This window comes from Oncorhynchus gorbuscha, linkage group LG13 (genome assembly GCF_021184085.1).
Source record: "Oncorhynchus gorbuscha isolate QuinsamMale2020 ecotype Even-year linkage group LG13, OgorEven_v1.0, whole genome shotgun sequence".
Classification (NCBI taxonomy): Eukaryota; Metazoa; Chordata; class Actinopteri; order Salmoniformes; family Salmonidae; genus Oncorhynchus; species Oncorhynchus gorbuscha.
In genome coordinates, this window is record NC_060185.1 from 41,063,885 (window position 1) to 41,079,456 (window position 15,572).

Here is a 15,572-nt window from a genome sequence, read left to right on the forward strand (position 1 = left end):
CAGTCCTCTCTCATCTTTTTAAGTGGGAGAACTTGCACAATTGGTGGCTGACTAAATACTTTTTTGCCCCATTGTATATAATGAACTCATAACACAAGTTATCCAAATATATTCTTAATGTGTGTTACTGTACACTCTTTTATCTGACTGGGAAAGTGAGGTAGGTGTTCCTCTACCTTCCAGAAGGAGGCAGTGCTCCCATTCAGCAGTCATATACACTGTTTCCAGCATCCATTTTGCTCTCGATTCTCTGCCGTTTCTGAGCAGCAAAATGATAGCAAAGACAGTACAGAATGAAATAGGCACATAAACTGCTTCTCCAATATAAATCCCTGATCATGCTTGTAGGTGATGTCATGGCGATGTTGGGCAGAAACACGCCATCGGGTCTAACGGTCGTCTCATGCCGAACTACGTATGTGTAGGCCATCAAATAAAAGGCACTTCTTCAATACCAATTTGTTTTTGACGAAAATTAAAACGTGTCAGTTTGTCACTTTCACAAGGTTGTGCCTTCAGATTTCGAGAAAATGAACAACTAAGAAATCATTTTTCACTTCTCTCAATGACTTTTTCACTTCTCTCTTGCGATGTTGCACCTCTGGGTTTAGAAGCTCTGTGATGATAGCCAACTATAAGCACCCGAGTTATGGGAATAGCTTGAGACTGATGTGGGCACCAAAATGGCTGCCACACATGGCTTGTGGTTGAGAAGAGCTTTGCGTAAGAAATGGAGACAAATACAATTATTGCTAGGACTGGGTCAAACCTCTGGCTGTAATACTGTATGTGTACACAAACCTAATACATAAACAGCCCTTGAAATTCACTCATGTACGATTCCTAGTACTGTTGAGAAACAGTTGATATGGAGGCAAAGCATCACAGCCAACCTGAATCAACATGAACGTTTTTGTAACAAAAAAGAGACTTCATCAAATTCAGTCAGTCTTGGTAAATAGTTTATATGTGATGCCTTCTTTATCTTTGCAAATTCCGTATAGAAAACACTTATGGTAACATTTCCAGACATTTAAAGCACGTCTGAGCCTTCAGACAAGACATGACACAGTAATCTACAGCTCTATAAACATTCTCTCCTCCTGTCATCCTGGCATTTCAAGCCCTGTGTCCCGGGCTCACACATCCTCTCAACAGCCAGTTCTATGGAACTCTACATATTCACAATTGACTCTAAAACATTGGTGCTGTCTTTGTTGTTCCCGTTGTTTATTTAAAATAGCTATCAACATTTAATGCTGTAATATTTGGAAACAGATATTTTTTTGTTGTATTTACATAAGCTTATTGAATGAGTTTCAAATACAATGTATATATTTATATATGTACGTACTGACCAGAGCCATCTTAATCAAATCTGCTTCAGTCACAACAGACAAAATACAAGACCCACCCACTGTGAGTACCAGTCCATTCAAAAGAGTCTTGTTAGAAAAGGGGGTGGGAGGGGTGGAGCTCTTGTGTCGTGGAGGCTTCCAGTTGCCCCAGAATGGTCGCTCGTACCCTTCGACAGCCCAGGGAAACTGAACTTTGTGTGTCTGTTCATGGACTCAACACGCATCCAGCCCACGAGACATAATTGTTCCCTTAAGGTGTCTGTACAGAAAACTGCCCCATCCAACTGCACCTAATCCAGATAAAACTATGTAGAAGAAATGTACTAAAACAACAAAGTAACTAAAAGGTGTAAGGAGCTTGCAGCACAACATACCTATAATACATTCAGCACAAGCCAAGAGGCTTCAGGTATTCTTTATGGATGGCTATTTTTGGGGTCCTAGAACATCGGTTTCTGTGACTGTCACATTTTACTTTCCCTTTTCATACAAAACAAAACAAAAAAATGTGTCAAATGGTCACATTCTTGTTTAAATTTAAAAAGCCCTGCAGAGCTTCCCAAAATGGATGCCACAAAGGCTGTGACATGTTTTACACTTCTAGTTGGATTACTAGCCCATTATCGGTCATGCTCTCTCTCCTGACAATCCTTTTTCTTAGATCACACACACACACACACACACACACACACACACACACACACACACACACACACACACACACACACACACACACACACACACACACACACACACACACACACACACACACACACACACACACACACACACACACACACACACACACACACACACACACACACACACACATGCGTACGTTTGGGATTGCGGGACAGAGACCAGCCTTGGTATGTTAGAAGTGAGGCACAAAATCAACAGACAAGACACAGCTAAAAGACTCACGTTTGGTATGCTTCCAAAAAAGGAATCAAAATGTGATCGATAAGAGATGACGCTCTTGTGGCCTAATAAATATGTCAAGACCTCCCCCCTCCCGGCAAACTTCCACACATATATTAGAGTCAAGGCTTTCTCTTTATATCCCACATTTAACAGTGCTACAGGCATAACTCGTAACACCATAGTGCTGTTGTTTTAAAGTCAGAACATGAGGCAGTGATCTGGGATTCTTAGGACGTGATCTGGGCTTTTGATTGGGCGGGAAGGGGTGAGTAAGGGGCGCGCGGCGGGGTAAAGAGGCAGAGTCTCTCTGCACATTGCAGACAGACAGACGGACGGACAGACAGCAGCGTCGATTGGGAATGTCTTATAACCATTATTCACTCATCTCTAATGGGCAGATCATGCGCTTCAATGGCTATCCAGATGTTTGAGGATCTATTTATCCAAAGAGGCAGTGCTAGTTTAGTTTTTGCTTCCCCATATGTTTCATCTCTTGTGGTTCCTTTGTCCTCCTATTTTTCCCTTTTTAAAACTACGTCCTCGTGATTCTTTAGTCGGCGTTTGCGGTCTGTGCGTCAGTCAATTTGAGTTTTTTCCTTAAACCAGAGTAGAGTAAGAGAGACAGAGAGTAGAAAGAGTGCTTTGGCTGCACCTGTGCACCTCCCCTCACGGCTTGCGACCGGGGAAGGGGGGCGGCAACCCCGGTGCTCAGCCGTCCTCCTCTGGGGTGGAGTCATCTGGAGCGGAGTCATCAGTGGCGAACTCGTCCGAGGAGCCGCTCTTGTGGATGCGTCCATCGCTGCGCATACTGTGGAAGGTCTTGCGGAAGGCTTCCATCATGGAGTGGGCCAGCTTCTTGGCCTCCAGCTTGCTCTCACACTCCACGGCGTGGCAGTCCATCTGGAAGGTCAGGTCGTCGTTGATCTCCCGGTAGATCCAGGCGAACACATTGGGGCTCATGCAGTGGTCCGCCGTACAGTAGGCGATGCGCGCCACCTGGTACGTGTCCATGGTGACCGAGGCCTCACCGCGCCCGTCCAGGTGGTGCAGGCGCACCTGGAAGGGGCGGATCTCCAGGAGGGAGTTGGCAGGGAGGTGCTCTTCCTGGGCCAGCGCACGGCGGTTCCACAGGCCCCCCACTGCCGACTCTGTGCAGCCCGACAGGAACTGGGTCCCTGAGATGGTCACCTTGCCCAGGTACGTCACCTGTGGAGAGAACGCAGAGAGAGAGAGGCTGTTAAACATCTGACAGCATCTAGTGGTACAAAACTATGACTGCCTATGTGGCTCAACTGGTAAAAGTGTAGGATTATCAAAGGTCATGGGTTAAATTCCTGTACGGATCACATACACACATATTATAAGCAATGTACCCTTATGAATTCACTGTACTATAAGTGTCTGCTAAATGGCATACGTATCAACAAGAAACAAATATGTACACTCAGAATCATTCAGCTGAGTACTAGTTGCAAATCAATGGTTTTCTATTGGGACACCATTTGTAAGTCTCCAGACGTGATGAGAGGTTTGTCTTTTTGTATGAGCTGACATGCTGAGGGACGTGTGTGTTATTTTCCCAGAGCTCAGAGTCTTCTTACGGCTGCAGCAGCCAGCCAACACTACAGAATACCATAGTAGTGACACGCTACATACTGGGAGAGGCTACTACACTGTACTCTACTCTAGACGGAGATGGAGAGAGAAGAGAGAAAGAGAAGTGGGTGAGTGGGAGCGAGGAAAGGAGACAGTATAAAGATTGAGGGAGGGAGAGAGGGAGGGCAGTATAAAGGGTTGAGGGAGGGATGGGGGACAGTATAAAGCGTTGAGGGAGGGAGGGAGGGATGGGAGACAGTATAAAGGGTTGAGGGAGGGATGGGGGACAGTATAAAGGGTTGAGGGAGGGATGGGGGACAGTATAAAGGGTTGAGGGAGGGAGGGAGGGATGGGGGACAGTATAAAGGGTTGAGGGAGGGAGGGAGGGATGGGGGACAGTATAAAGTGTTGAGGGAGGGAGGGATGGGGGACAGTATAAAGGGTTGAGGGAGGGAGGGAGGGATGGGGGACAGTATAAAGGGTTGAGGGAGGGAGGGAGGGATGGGGGACAGTATAAAGGGTTGAGGGAGGGAGGGAGGGATGGGGGACAGTATAAAGGGTTGAGGGAGGGAGGGAGGGATGGGGGACAGTATAAAGGGTTGAGGGAGGGAGGGAGGGATGGGGGACAGTATAAAGGGTTGAGGGAGGGAGGGATGGGGGACAGTATAAAGGGTTGAGGGAGGGAGGGAGGGAGGGATGGGGGACAGTATAAAGGGTTGAGGGAGGGAGGGAGGGAGGGATGGGGGACAGTATAAAGGGTTGAGGGAGGGAGGGAGGGGGATGGTGGACAGTATAAAGGGTTGAGGGAGGGAGGGGGGATGGGGGACAGTATAAAGTGTTGAGGGAGGGTGGACAGTATAAAGGGTACAGGGAGGGTGGACAGTATAAAGTGTTGAGGAGGGAGGACAGTATAAAGCGTTGAGGGAGGGAGGACAGTATAAAGCGTTGAGGGAGGGAGAAGGGGCGGTATAAAGGCTTGAGGGAGGGAGAAGGGACAGTATAAAGGCTTGAAGGAGGGAGAAGGGACAGTATAAAGTGTTGAGGGAGGGAGAAGGGACAGTATAAAGTGTTGAGGGAGAGATAAGTGACAGTATAAAGTGTTGAGAGAGGGAGGGTGGACAGTATAAAGTGTTGAGGGAGGGAGGGAGGGAGGGAGGGACAGTATAAACGCTTGAGGGAGGGGGTGGACAGTATAAAGTGTTGAGGGAGGGAGGGTGGACAGTATAAAGGCTTGAGGGAGGGAGAAGGGACAGTATAAAGTGTTGAGGGAGGGAGGGTGGACAGTATAAAGGATTGAGGAGGGAGGGTGGACAGTATAAAGGCTTGAGGGAGGGTGTACAGTATAAAGTGTTGAGGGAGGGAGAAGGGACAGTATAAAGGCTTGAGAGGGGGAGGGTGGACAGTATAAAGTGTTGAGGAGGGAGAAGGGACAGTATAAAGTGTTGAGGGAGGGAGGGTGGACAGTATAAAGTGTTGAGGGAGGGAGGGTGGACAGTATAAAGTGTTGAGGGAGGGAGGGTGGACAGTATAAAGTTTTGAGGGAGGGAGAAGGGACAGTATAAAGTTTTGAGGGAGGATGGACAGTATAAAGTGTTGAGGGAGGGTGGACAGTATAAAGTGTTGAGGGAGGGTGGACAGTAAAAGTGTTGAGGGAGGGAGGGTGGACAGTATAAAGTGTTGAGGGAGGGAGGGTGGACAGTATAAAGTGTTGCGGGAGGGAGGGTGGACAGTATAACGGGTTGAGGGACGGTGGACAGTATAAAGTGTTGAGGGAGGGTGGACAGTATAAAGTGTTGAGGGAGGGAGGGTGGACAGTATAAAGGCTTGAGGGAGGGAGGGTGGACAGTATAAAGTGTTGTGGGAGGGAGGGTGGACAGTATAACGGGTTGAGGGACGGTGGACAGTATAAAGTGTTGAGGGAGGGAGGTTGGACAGTATAAAGTGTTGAGGGAGGGAGGGTGGACAGTATAAAGTGTTGCGGGAGGGAGGGTGGACAGTATAACGGGTTGAGGGACGGTGGGCAGTATAAAGTGTTGACGGAGGGAGGGTGGACAGTATAAAGTGTTGAGGGAGGGAGAAGGGACAGTATAAAGTGTTGAGGGAGGGAGGTTGGACAGTATAAAGTGTTGAGGGAGGGAGGGTGGACAGTATAAAGTGTTGAGGGAGGGAGGGTGGACAGTATAAAGTGTTGAGGGAGGGAGGGTGGACGGTATAAAGTGTTGCGGGAGGGAGGGTGGTCAGTATAACGGGTTGAGGGACGGTGGACAGTATAAAGTGTTGCGGGAGGGAGGGTGGACAGTATAAAGTGTTGAGGGACGGTGGACAGTATAAAGTGTTGAGGGAGGGTGGACAGTATAAAGTGTTGAGGGAGGGAGGGTGGACAGTATAAAGTGTTGAGGGAGGGTAGACAATATAAAGTGTGGAGGGAGGGAGGGTGGACAGTATAAAGGGAGGGAGGGTGGACAATATAAAGTGTTGCGGGAGGGAGGGTGGACAGTATAAAGTGTTGAGGGACGGTGGACAGTATAAAGTGTTGAGGGAGGGTGGACAATATAAAGTGTTGAGGGAGGGAGGGTGGACAGTATAAAGGGAGGGAGGGTGGACAGTATAAAGGGAGGGAGGGTGGACAGTATAAAGGAGGGAGGGTGGACAGTATAAAGGGAGGGAGGGTGGACAGTATAAAGTGTTGAGGGAGGGAGGGTGGACAATATAAAGTGTTGAGGGAGGGAGGGTGGACAGTATAAAGTGTTGAGGGAGGGACGGTGGACAGTATAAAGTGTTGAGGGAGGGAGGGTGGACAGTATAAAGGGAGGGAGGCCGAGGAGAGAGAGTATAAAGGTGTATACCAGAGGGCTAGAGAAAGGTGAACTGAACACAGCCTAGTTTCTCAGTGGGAGCGGGAGAGTATAAAGGGTTGAGGGAGGGAGAAGGGACAGTATAAAGTGTTGAGGGAGGGTGGACAGTATAAAGGGTTGAGGGAGGGAGGGGGATGGGGGACAGTATAAAGTGTTGAGGGAGGGTGGACAGTATAAAGGGTACAGGGAGGGTGGACAGTATAAAGTGTTGAGGGAGGGAGGACAGTATAAAGCGTTGAGGAGGGAGGACAGTATAAAGCGTTGAGGGAGGGAGAAGGGGCGGTATAAAGGCTTGAGGGAGGGAGAAGGGACAGTATAAAGGCTTGAAGGAGGGAGAAGGGACAGTATAAAGTGTTGAGGGAGGGAGAAGGGACAGTATAAAGTGTTGAGGGAGAGATAAGTGACAGTATAAAGTGTTGAGAGAGGGAGGGTGGACAGTATAAAGTGTTGAGGGAGGGAGGGAGGGAGGGACAGTATAAACGCTTGAGGGAGGGGGGTGGACAGTATAAAGTGTTGAGGGAGGGAGGGTGGACAGTATAAAGGCTTGAGGGAGGGTGTACAGTATAAAGTGTTGAGGGAGGGAGAAGGGACAGTATAAAGGCTTGAGAGGGGGAGGGTGGACAGTATAAAGTGTTGAGGGAGGGAGAAGGGACAGTATAAAGTGTTGAGGGAGGGAGGGTGGACAGTATAAAGTGTTGAGGGAGGGAGGGTGGACAGTATAAAGTGTTGAGGGAGGGAGGGTGGACAGTATAAAGTTTTGAGGGAGGGAGAAGGGACAGTATAAAGTTTTGAGGGAGGATGGACAGTATAAAGTGTTGAGGGAGGGTGGACAGTATAAAGTGTTGAGGGAGGGTGGACAGTAAAAGTGTTGAGGGAGGGAGGGTGGACAGTATAAAGTGTTGAGGGAGGGAGAAGGGACAGTATAAAGCTTGAGGGAGGGAGGGTGGACAGTATAAAGTGTTGAGGGAGAGAGAAGGGACAGTATAAAGGCTTGAGGGAGGGAGAAGGGACAGTATAAAGTGTTGAGGGAGGGGGGACAGTATAAAGTGTTGAGGGAGGGTGGGTGGACAGTATAACGTGTTGAGGGAGGGAGAAGGGAAAGTATAAAGCTTGAGGGAGGGAGGGTGGACAGTATAAAGTGTTGAGGGAGGGAGAAGGGACAGTATAAAGGCTTGAGGGGGGGAGAAGGGACAGAATAAAGTGTTGAGGGAGGGTGGACAGTATAAAGTGTTGAGGGAGGGTGGACAGTAAAATTGTTGAGGGTGGGAGGGTGGACAGTATAAAGTGTTGAGGGAGGGTGGACAGTATAAAGTGTTGAGGGAGGGTGGACAGTATAAAGTGTTGAGGGAGGGTGGACAGTATAAAGTGTTGAGGGAGGGAGGGTGGACAGTATAAAGTGTTGCGGGAGGGAGGGTGGACAGTATAACGGGTTGAGGGACGGTGGACAGTATAAAGTGTTGAGGGAGGGTGGACAGTATAAAGTGTTGAGGGAGGGAGGGTGGACAGTATAAAGGCTTGAGGGAGGGAGGGTGGACAGTATAAAGTGTTGCGGGAGGGAGGGTGGACAGTATAACGGGTTGAGGGACGGTGGACAGTATAAAGTGTTGAGGGAGGGAGGTTGGACAGTATAAAGTGTTGAGGGAGGGAGGGTGGACAGTATAAAGTGTTGCGGGAGGGAGGGTGGACAGTATAACGGGTTGAGGGACGGTGGACAGTATAAAGTGTTGACGGAGGGAGGGTGGACAGTATAAAGTGTTGAGGGAGGGAGAAGGGACAGTATAAAGTGTTGAGGAGGGAGGGTGGACAGTATAAAGTGTTGAGGGAGGGAGGGTGGACAGTATAAAGTGTTGAGGGAGGGAGGGTGGACAGTATAAAGTGTTGAGGGAGGGAGGGTGGACGGTATAAAGTGTTGCGGGAGGGAGGGTGGTCAGTATAACGGGTTGAGGGACGGTGGACAGTATAAAGTGTTGCGGGAGGGAGGGTGGACAGTATAAAGTGTTGAGGGACGGTGGACAGTATAAAGTGTTGAGGGAGGGTGGACAGTATAAAGTGTTGAGGGAGGGAGGGTGGACAGTATAAAGTGTTGAGGGAGGGTAGACAATATAAAGTGTTGAGGGAGGGAGGGAGGGTGGACAGTATAAAGGGAGGGAGGGTGGACAATATAAAGTGTTGCGGGAGGGAGGGTGGACAGTATAAAGTGTTGAGGGACGGTGGACAGTATAAAGTGTTGAGGGAGGGTGGACAATGTAAAGTGTTGAGGGAGGGAGGGTGGACAGTATAAAGGGAGGGAGGGTGGACAGTATAAAGGGAGGGAGGGTGGACAGTATAAAGGGAGGGAGGGTGGACAGTATAAAGGGAGGGAGGGTGGACAGTATAAAGTGTTGAGGGAGGGAGGGTGGACAATATAAAGTGTTGAGGGAGGGAGGGTGGACAGTATAAAGTGTTGAGGGAGGGACGGTGGACAGTATAAAGTGTTGAGGGAGGGAGGGTGGACAGTATAAAGGGAGGGAGGGTGGACAGTATAAAGCGTTGAGGGAGGGTGGACAGTATAAAGGGTTGAGGGAGAAGGGACAGTATAAAGTGTTGAGGGAGGGTGGACAGTATAAAGGGTTGAGGGAGGGTGGACAGTATAAAGGGTTGAGGGAGGGAGAAGGGACAGTATAAAGTGTTGAGGGAGGGAGGGTGGACAGTATAAAGTGTTGAGGGAGGGTGGACAGTATAACGTGTTGAGGGAGGGAGAAGGGACAGTATAAAGTGTTGAGGGAGGGAGGGTGGACAGTATAAAGGGTTGAGGGAGGGAAAAGGGACAGTATAAAGTGTTGAGGGAGGGTGGACAGTATAAAGGCTTGAGGGAGGGAGGGTGGACAGTATAAAGTGTTGCGGGAGGGAGGGTGGACAGTATAACGGGTTGAGGGACGGTGGACAGTATAAAGTGTTGAGGGAGGGTGGACAGTATAAAGTGTTGAGGGAGGGAGGGTGGACAGTATAAAGTGTTGAGGGAAGGAGGGTGGACAGTATAAAGTGTTGCGGGAGGGAGGGTGGACAGTATAACGGGTTGAGGGAGGGTGGACAGTATAAAGTGTTGAGGGAGGGAGGGTGGTCAGTATAACGGGTTGAGGGACGGTGGACAGTATAAAGTGTTTTGCGGGAGGGAGGGTGGACAGTATAAAGTGTTGAGGGACGGTGGACAGTATAAAGTGTTGAGGAGGGTGGACAGTATAAAGTGTTGAGGGAGGGAGGGTGGACAGTATAAAGTGTTGAGGGAGGGTGGACAAAATAAAGTGTTGAGGGAGGGAGGGTGGACAGTATAAAGGGAGGGAGGGTGGACAGTATAAAGTGTTGAGGGAGAGTGGACAATATAAAGTGTTGCGGGAGGGAAGGTGGACAGTATAAAGTGTTGAGGAGGGTGGACAGTATAAAGTGTTGAGGGAGGGAGGGTGGACAGTATAAAGTGTTGAGGGAGGGTGGACAGTATAACATGTTGAGGGAGGGAGAAGGGACAGTATAAAGTGTTGAGGGAGGGAGGGTGGACAGTATAAAGGGTTGAGGGAGGGAGAAGGGACAGTATAAAGTGTTGAGGGAGGGTGGACAGTATAAAGGCTTGAGGGAGGGAGGGTGGACAGTATAAAGTGTTGCGGGAGGGAGGGTGGACAGTATAACGGGTTGAGGGACGGTGGACAGTATAAAGTGTTGAGGGAGGGTGGACAGTATAAAGTGTTGAGGGAGGGAGGGTGGACAGTATAAAGTGTTGCGGGAGGGAGAAGGGACAGTATAAAGTGTTGAGGGAGGGAGGGTGGACAGTATAAAGGATTGAGGGAGGGAGGGTGGACAGTATAAAGGCTTGAGGGAGGGTGTACAGTATAAAGTGTTGAGGGAGGGAGAAGGGACAGTATAAAGGCTTGAGAGGGGGGAGGGTGGACAGTATAAAGTGTTGAGGGAGGGAGAAGGGACAGTATAAAGTGTTGAGGGAGGGAGGGTGGACAGTATAAAGTGTTGAGGGAGGGAGGGTGGACAGTATAAAGTGTTGAGGGAGGGAGGGTGGACAGTATAAAGTTTTGAGGGAGGAGAAGGGACAGTATAAAGTTTTGAGGGAGGATGGACAGTATAAAGTGTTGAGGGAGGGTGGACAGTATAAAGTGTTGAGGGAGGGTGGACAGTAAAAGTGTTGAGGGAGGGAGGGTGGACAGTATAAAGTGTTGAGGGAGGGAGAAGGGACAGTATAAAGCTTGAGGGAGGGAGGGTGGACAGTATAAAGTGTTGAGGGAGGGAGAAGGGACAGTATAAAGGCTTGAGGAAGGGAGGGTGGACAGTATAAAGTGTTGAGGGAGGGTGGGTGGACAGTATAAAGTGTTGAGGGAGGGAGAAGGGACAGTATAAAGCTTGAGGGAGGGAGGGTGGACAGTATAAAGTGTTGAGGGAGGGAGAAGGGACAGTATAAAGGCTTGAGGGGGGGAGAAGGGACAGAATAAAGTGTTGAGGGAGGGTGGACAGTATAAAGTGTTGAGGGAGGGTGGACAGTAAAATTGTTGAGGGTGGGAGGGTGGACAGTATAAATGGTTGAGGGAGGGTGGACAGTATAAAGTGTTGAGGGAGGGTGGACAGTATAAAGTGTTGAGGGAGGGAGGGTGGACAGTATAAAGTGTTGAGGGAGGGAGGGTGGACAGTATAAAGTGTTGCGGGAGGGAGGGTGGACAGTATAACGGGTTGAGGGACGGTGGACAGTATAAAGTGTTGAGGAGGGTGGACAGTATAAAGTGTTGAGGGAGGGAGGGTGGACAGTATAAAGGCTTGAGGGAGGGAGGGTGGACAGTATAAAGTGTTGTGGGAGGGAGGGTGGACAGTATAACGGGTTGAGGGACGGTGGACAGTATAAAGTGTTGAGGGAGGGAGGTTGGACAGTATAAAGTGTTGAGGGAGGGAGGGTGGACAGTATAAAGTGTTGCGGGAGGGAGGGTGGACAGTATAACGGGTTGAGGGACGGTGGGCAGTATAAAGTGTTGACGGAGGGAGGGTGGACAGTATAAAGTGTTGAGGGAGGGAGAAGGGACAGTATAAAGTGTTGAGGGAGGGAGGGTGGACAGTATAAAGTGTTGAGAGAGGGAGGGTGGACAGTATAAAGTGTTGAGGGAGGGAGGGTGGACAGTATAAAGTGTTGAGGGAGGGAGGGTGGACGGTATAAAGTGTTGCGGGAGGGAGGGTGGTCAGTATAACGGGTTGAGGGACGGTGGACAGTATAAAGTGTTGCGGGAGGGAGGGTGGACAGTATAAAGTGTTGAGGGACGGTGGACAGTATAAAGTGTTGAGGGAGGGTGGACAGTATAAAGTGTTGAGGGAGGGAGGGTGGACAGTATAAAGTGTTGAGGGAGGGTAGACAATATAAAGTGTGGAGGGAGGGAGGGTGGACAGTATAAAGGGAGGGAGGGTGGACAATATAAAGTGTTGCGGGAGGGAGGGTGGACAGTATAAAGTGTTGAGGGACGGTGGACAGTATAAAGTGTTGAGGGAGGGTGGACAATATAAAGTGTTGAGGGAGGGAGGGTGGACAGTATAAAGGGAGGGAGGGTGGACAGTATAAAGGGAGGGAGGGTGGACAGTATAAAGGGAGGGAGGGTGGACAGTATAAAGGGAGGGAGGGTGGACAGTATAAAGTGTTGAGGGAGGGAGGGTGGACAATATAAAGTGTTGAGGGAGGGAGGGTGGACAGTATAAAGTGTTGAGGGAGGGACGGTGGACAGTATAAAGTGTTGAGGGAGGGAGGGTGGACAGTATAAAGGGAGGGAGGCCGAGGAGAGAGAGTATAAAGGTGTATACCAGAGGGCTAGAAAAAGGTGAACTGAACACAGCCTAGTTTCTCAGTGGGAGCGGGAGAGTATAAAGGGTTGAGGGAGGGAGAAGGGACAGTATAAAGTGTTGAGGGAGGGTGGACAGTATAAAGGGTTGAGGGAGGGAGGGGGGATGGGGGACAGTATAAAGTGTTGAGGGAGGGTGGACAGTATAAAGGGTACAGGGAGGGTGGACAGTATAAAGTGTTGAGGGAGGGAGGACAGTATAAAGCGTTGAGGGAGGGAGGACAGTATAAAGCGTTGAGGGAGGGAGAAGGGGCGGTATAAAGGCTTGAGGGAGGGAGAAGGGACAGTATAAAGGCTTGAAGGAGGGAGAAGGGACAGTATAAAGTGTTGAGGAGGGAGAAGGGACAGTATAAAGTGTTGAGGGAGAGATAAGTGACAGTATAAAGTGTTGAGAGAGGGAGGGTGGACAGTATAAAGTGTTGAGGGAGGGAGGGAGGGACAGTATAAACGCTTGAGGGAGGGGGTGGACAGTATAAAGTGTTGAGGGAGGGAGGGTGGACAGTATAAAGGCTTGAGGAGGGTGTACAGTAAAATTGTTGAGGGTGGGAGGGTGGACAGTATAAATGGTTGAGGGAGGGTGGACAGTATAAAGTGTTGAGGGAGGGTGGACAGTATAAAGTGTTGAGGGAGGGAGGGTGGACAGTATAAAGTGTTGAGGGAGGGAGGGTGGACAGTATAAAGTGTTGAGGGAGGGAGGGTGGACAGTATAACGGGTTGAGGGACGGTGGACAGTATAAAGTGTTGAGGGAGGGTGGACAGTATAAAGTGTTGAGGGAGGGAGGGTGGACAGTATAAAGGCTTGAGGGAGGGAGGGTGGACAGTATAAAGTGTTGTGGGAGGGAGGGTGGACAGTATAACGGGTTGAGGGACGGTGGACAGTATAAAGTGTTGAGGGAGGGAGGTTGGACAGTATAAAGTGTTGAGGGAGGGAGGGTGGACAGTATAAAGTGTTGCGGGAGGGAGGGTGGACAGTATAACGGGTTGAGGGACGGTGGGCAGTATAAAGTGTTGAGGGAGGGAGGGTGGACAGTATAAAGTGTTGAGGGAGGGAGAAGGGACAGTATAAAGTGTTGAGGGAGGGAGGGTGGACAGTATAAAGTGTTGAGGAGGGAGGGTGGACAGTATAAAGTGTTGAGGGAGGGAGGGTGGACAGTATAAAGTGTTGAGGGAGGGAGGGTGGACAGTATAAAGTGTTGAGGGAGGGAGGGTGGATAAAGTGTTGCGGGAGGGAGGGTGGTCAGTATAACGGGTTGAGGGACGGTGGACAGTATAAAGTGTTGCGGGAGGGAGGGTGGACAGTATAAAGTGTTGAGGGACGGTGGACAGTATAAAGTGTTGAGGGAGGGTGGACAGTATAAAGTGTTGAGGGAGGGAGGGTGGACAGTATAAAGTGTTGAGGGAGGGTAGACAATATAAAGTGTGGAGGGAGGGAGGGTGGACAGTATAAAGGGAGGGAGGGTGGACAATATAAAGTGTTGCGGGAGGGAGGGTGGACAGTATAAAGTGTTGAGGGACGGTGGACAGTATAAAGTGTTGAGGAGGGTGGACAATATAAAGTGTTGAGGGAGGAGGGTGGACAGTATAAAGGGAGGGAGGGTGGACAGTATAAAGGGAGGGAGGGTGGACAGTATAAAGGGAGGGAGGGTGGACAGTATAAAGGGAGGGAGGGTGGACAGTATAAAGTGTTGAGGGAGGGAGGGTGGACAATATAAAGTGTTGAGGGAGGGAGGGTGGACAGTATAAAGTGTTGAGGGAGGGACGGTGGACAGTATAAAGTGTTGAGGGAGGGAGGGTGGACAGTATAAAGGGAGGGAGGCCGAGGAGAGAGAGTATAAAGGTGTATACCAGAGGGCTAGAGAAAGGTGAACTGAACACAGCCTAGTTTCTCAGTGGGAGCGGGAGAGTATAAAGGGTTGAGGGAGGGAGAAGGGACAGTATAAAGTGTTGAGGGAGGGTGGACAGTATAAAGGGTTGAGGGAGGGAGGGGGGGATGGGGGACAGTATAAAGTGTTGAGGGAGGGTGGACAGTATAAAGGGTACAGGGAGGGTGGACAGTATAAAGTGTTGAGGGAGGGAGGACAGTATAAAGCGTTGAGGGAGGGAGGACAGTATAAAGCGTTGAGGGAGGGAGAAGGGGCGGTATAAAGGCTTGAGGGAGGGAGAAGGGACAGTATAAAGGCTTGAAGGAGGGAGAAGGGACAGTATAAAGTGTTGAGGGAGGGAGAAGGGACAGTATAAAGTGTTGAGGGAGAGATAAGTGACAGTATAAAGTGTTGAGAGAGGGAGGGTGGACAGTATAAAGTGTTGAGGGAGGGAGGGAGGGACAGTATAAACGCTTGAGGGAGGGGGGTGGACAGTATAAAGTGTTGAGGGAGGGAGGGTGGACAGTATAAAGGCTTGAGGGAGGGTGTACAGTATAAAGTGTTGAGGGAGGGAGAAGGGACAGTATAAAGGCTTGAGAGGGGGAGGGTGGACAGTATAAAGTGTTGAGGGAGGGAGAAGGGACAGTATAAAGTGTTGAGGGAGGGAGGGTGGACAGTATAAAGTGTTGAGGGAGGGAGGGTGGACAGTATAAAGTGTTGAGGGAGGGAGGGTGGACAGTATAAAGTTTTGAGGGAGGGAGAAGGGACAGTATAAAGTTTTGAGGGAGGATGGACAGTATAAAGTGTTGAGGAGGGTGGACAGTATAAAGTGTTGAGGGAGGGTGGACAGTAAAAGTGTTGAGGGAGGGAGGGTGGACAGTATAAAGTGTTGAGGGAGGGAGAAGGGACAGTATAAAGCTTGAGGGAGGGAGGGTGGACAGTATAAAGTGTTGAGGGAGGGAGAAGGGACAGTATAAAGGCTTGAGGGAGGGAGAAGGGACAGTATAAAGTGTTGAGGGAGGGTGGACAGTATAAAGTGATGAGGGAGGGTGGGTGGACAGTATAACGTGTTGAGGGAGGGAGAAGGGACAGTATAAAGCTTGAGGGAGGGAGGGTGGACAGTATAAA

At 49.8% G+C, this 15,572-nt stretch overlaps 1 protein-coding gene across 1 annotated transcript in view; it reads right to left on the reverse strand.

Annotated features, from left to right (window-relative positions):
- Window positions 1–945: 945 nt before the first annotated feature.
- The window catches only part of LOC123992879 (PTB-containing, cubilin and LRP1-interacting protein-like), a 92,061-nt gene continuing 77,434 nt past the window's right edge, over window positions 946–15,572 (reverse strand). Inside the window, exon 3 of the mRNA XM_046294486.1 lies at window positions 946–3,488. Within this exon, the coding sequence (XP_046150442.1) occupies window positions 2,991–3,488 (498 nt within the window). The 3' untranslated portion in view covers window positions 946–2,990. The remainder of the gene's footprint in view (window positions 3,489–15,572) is intronic.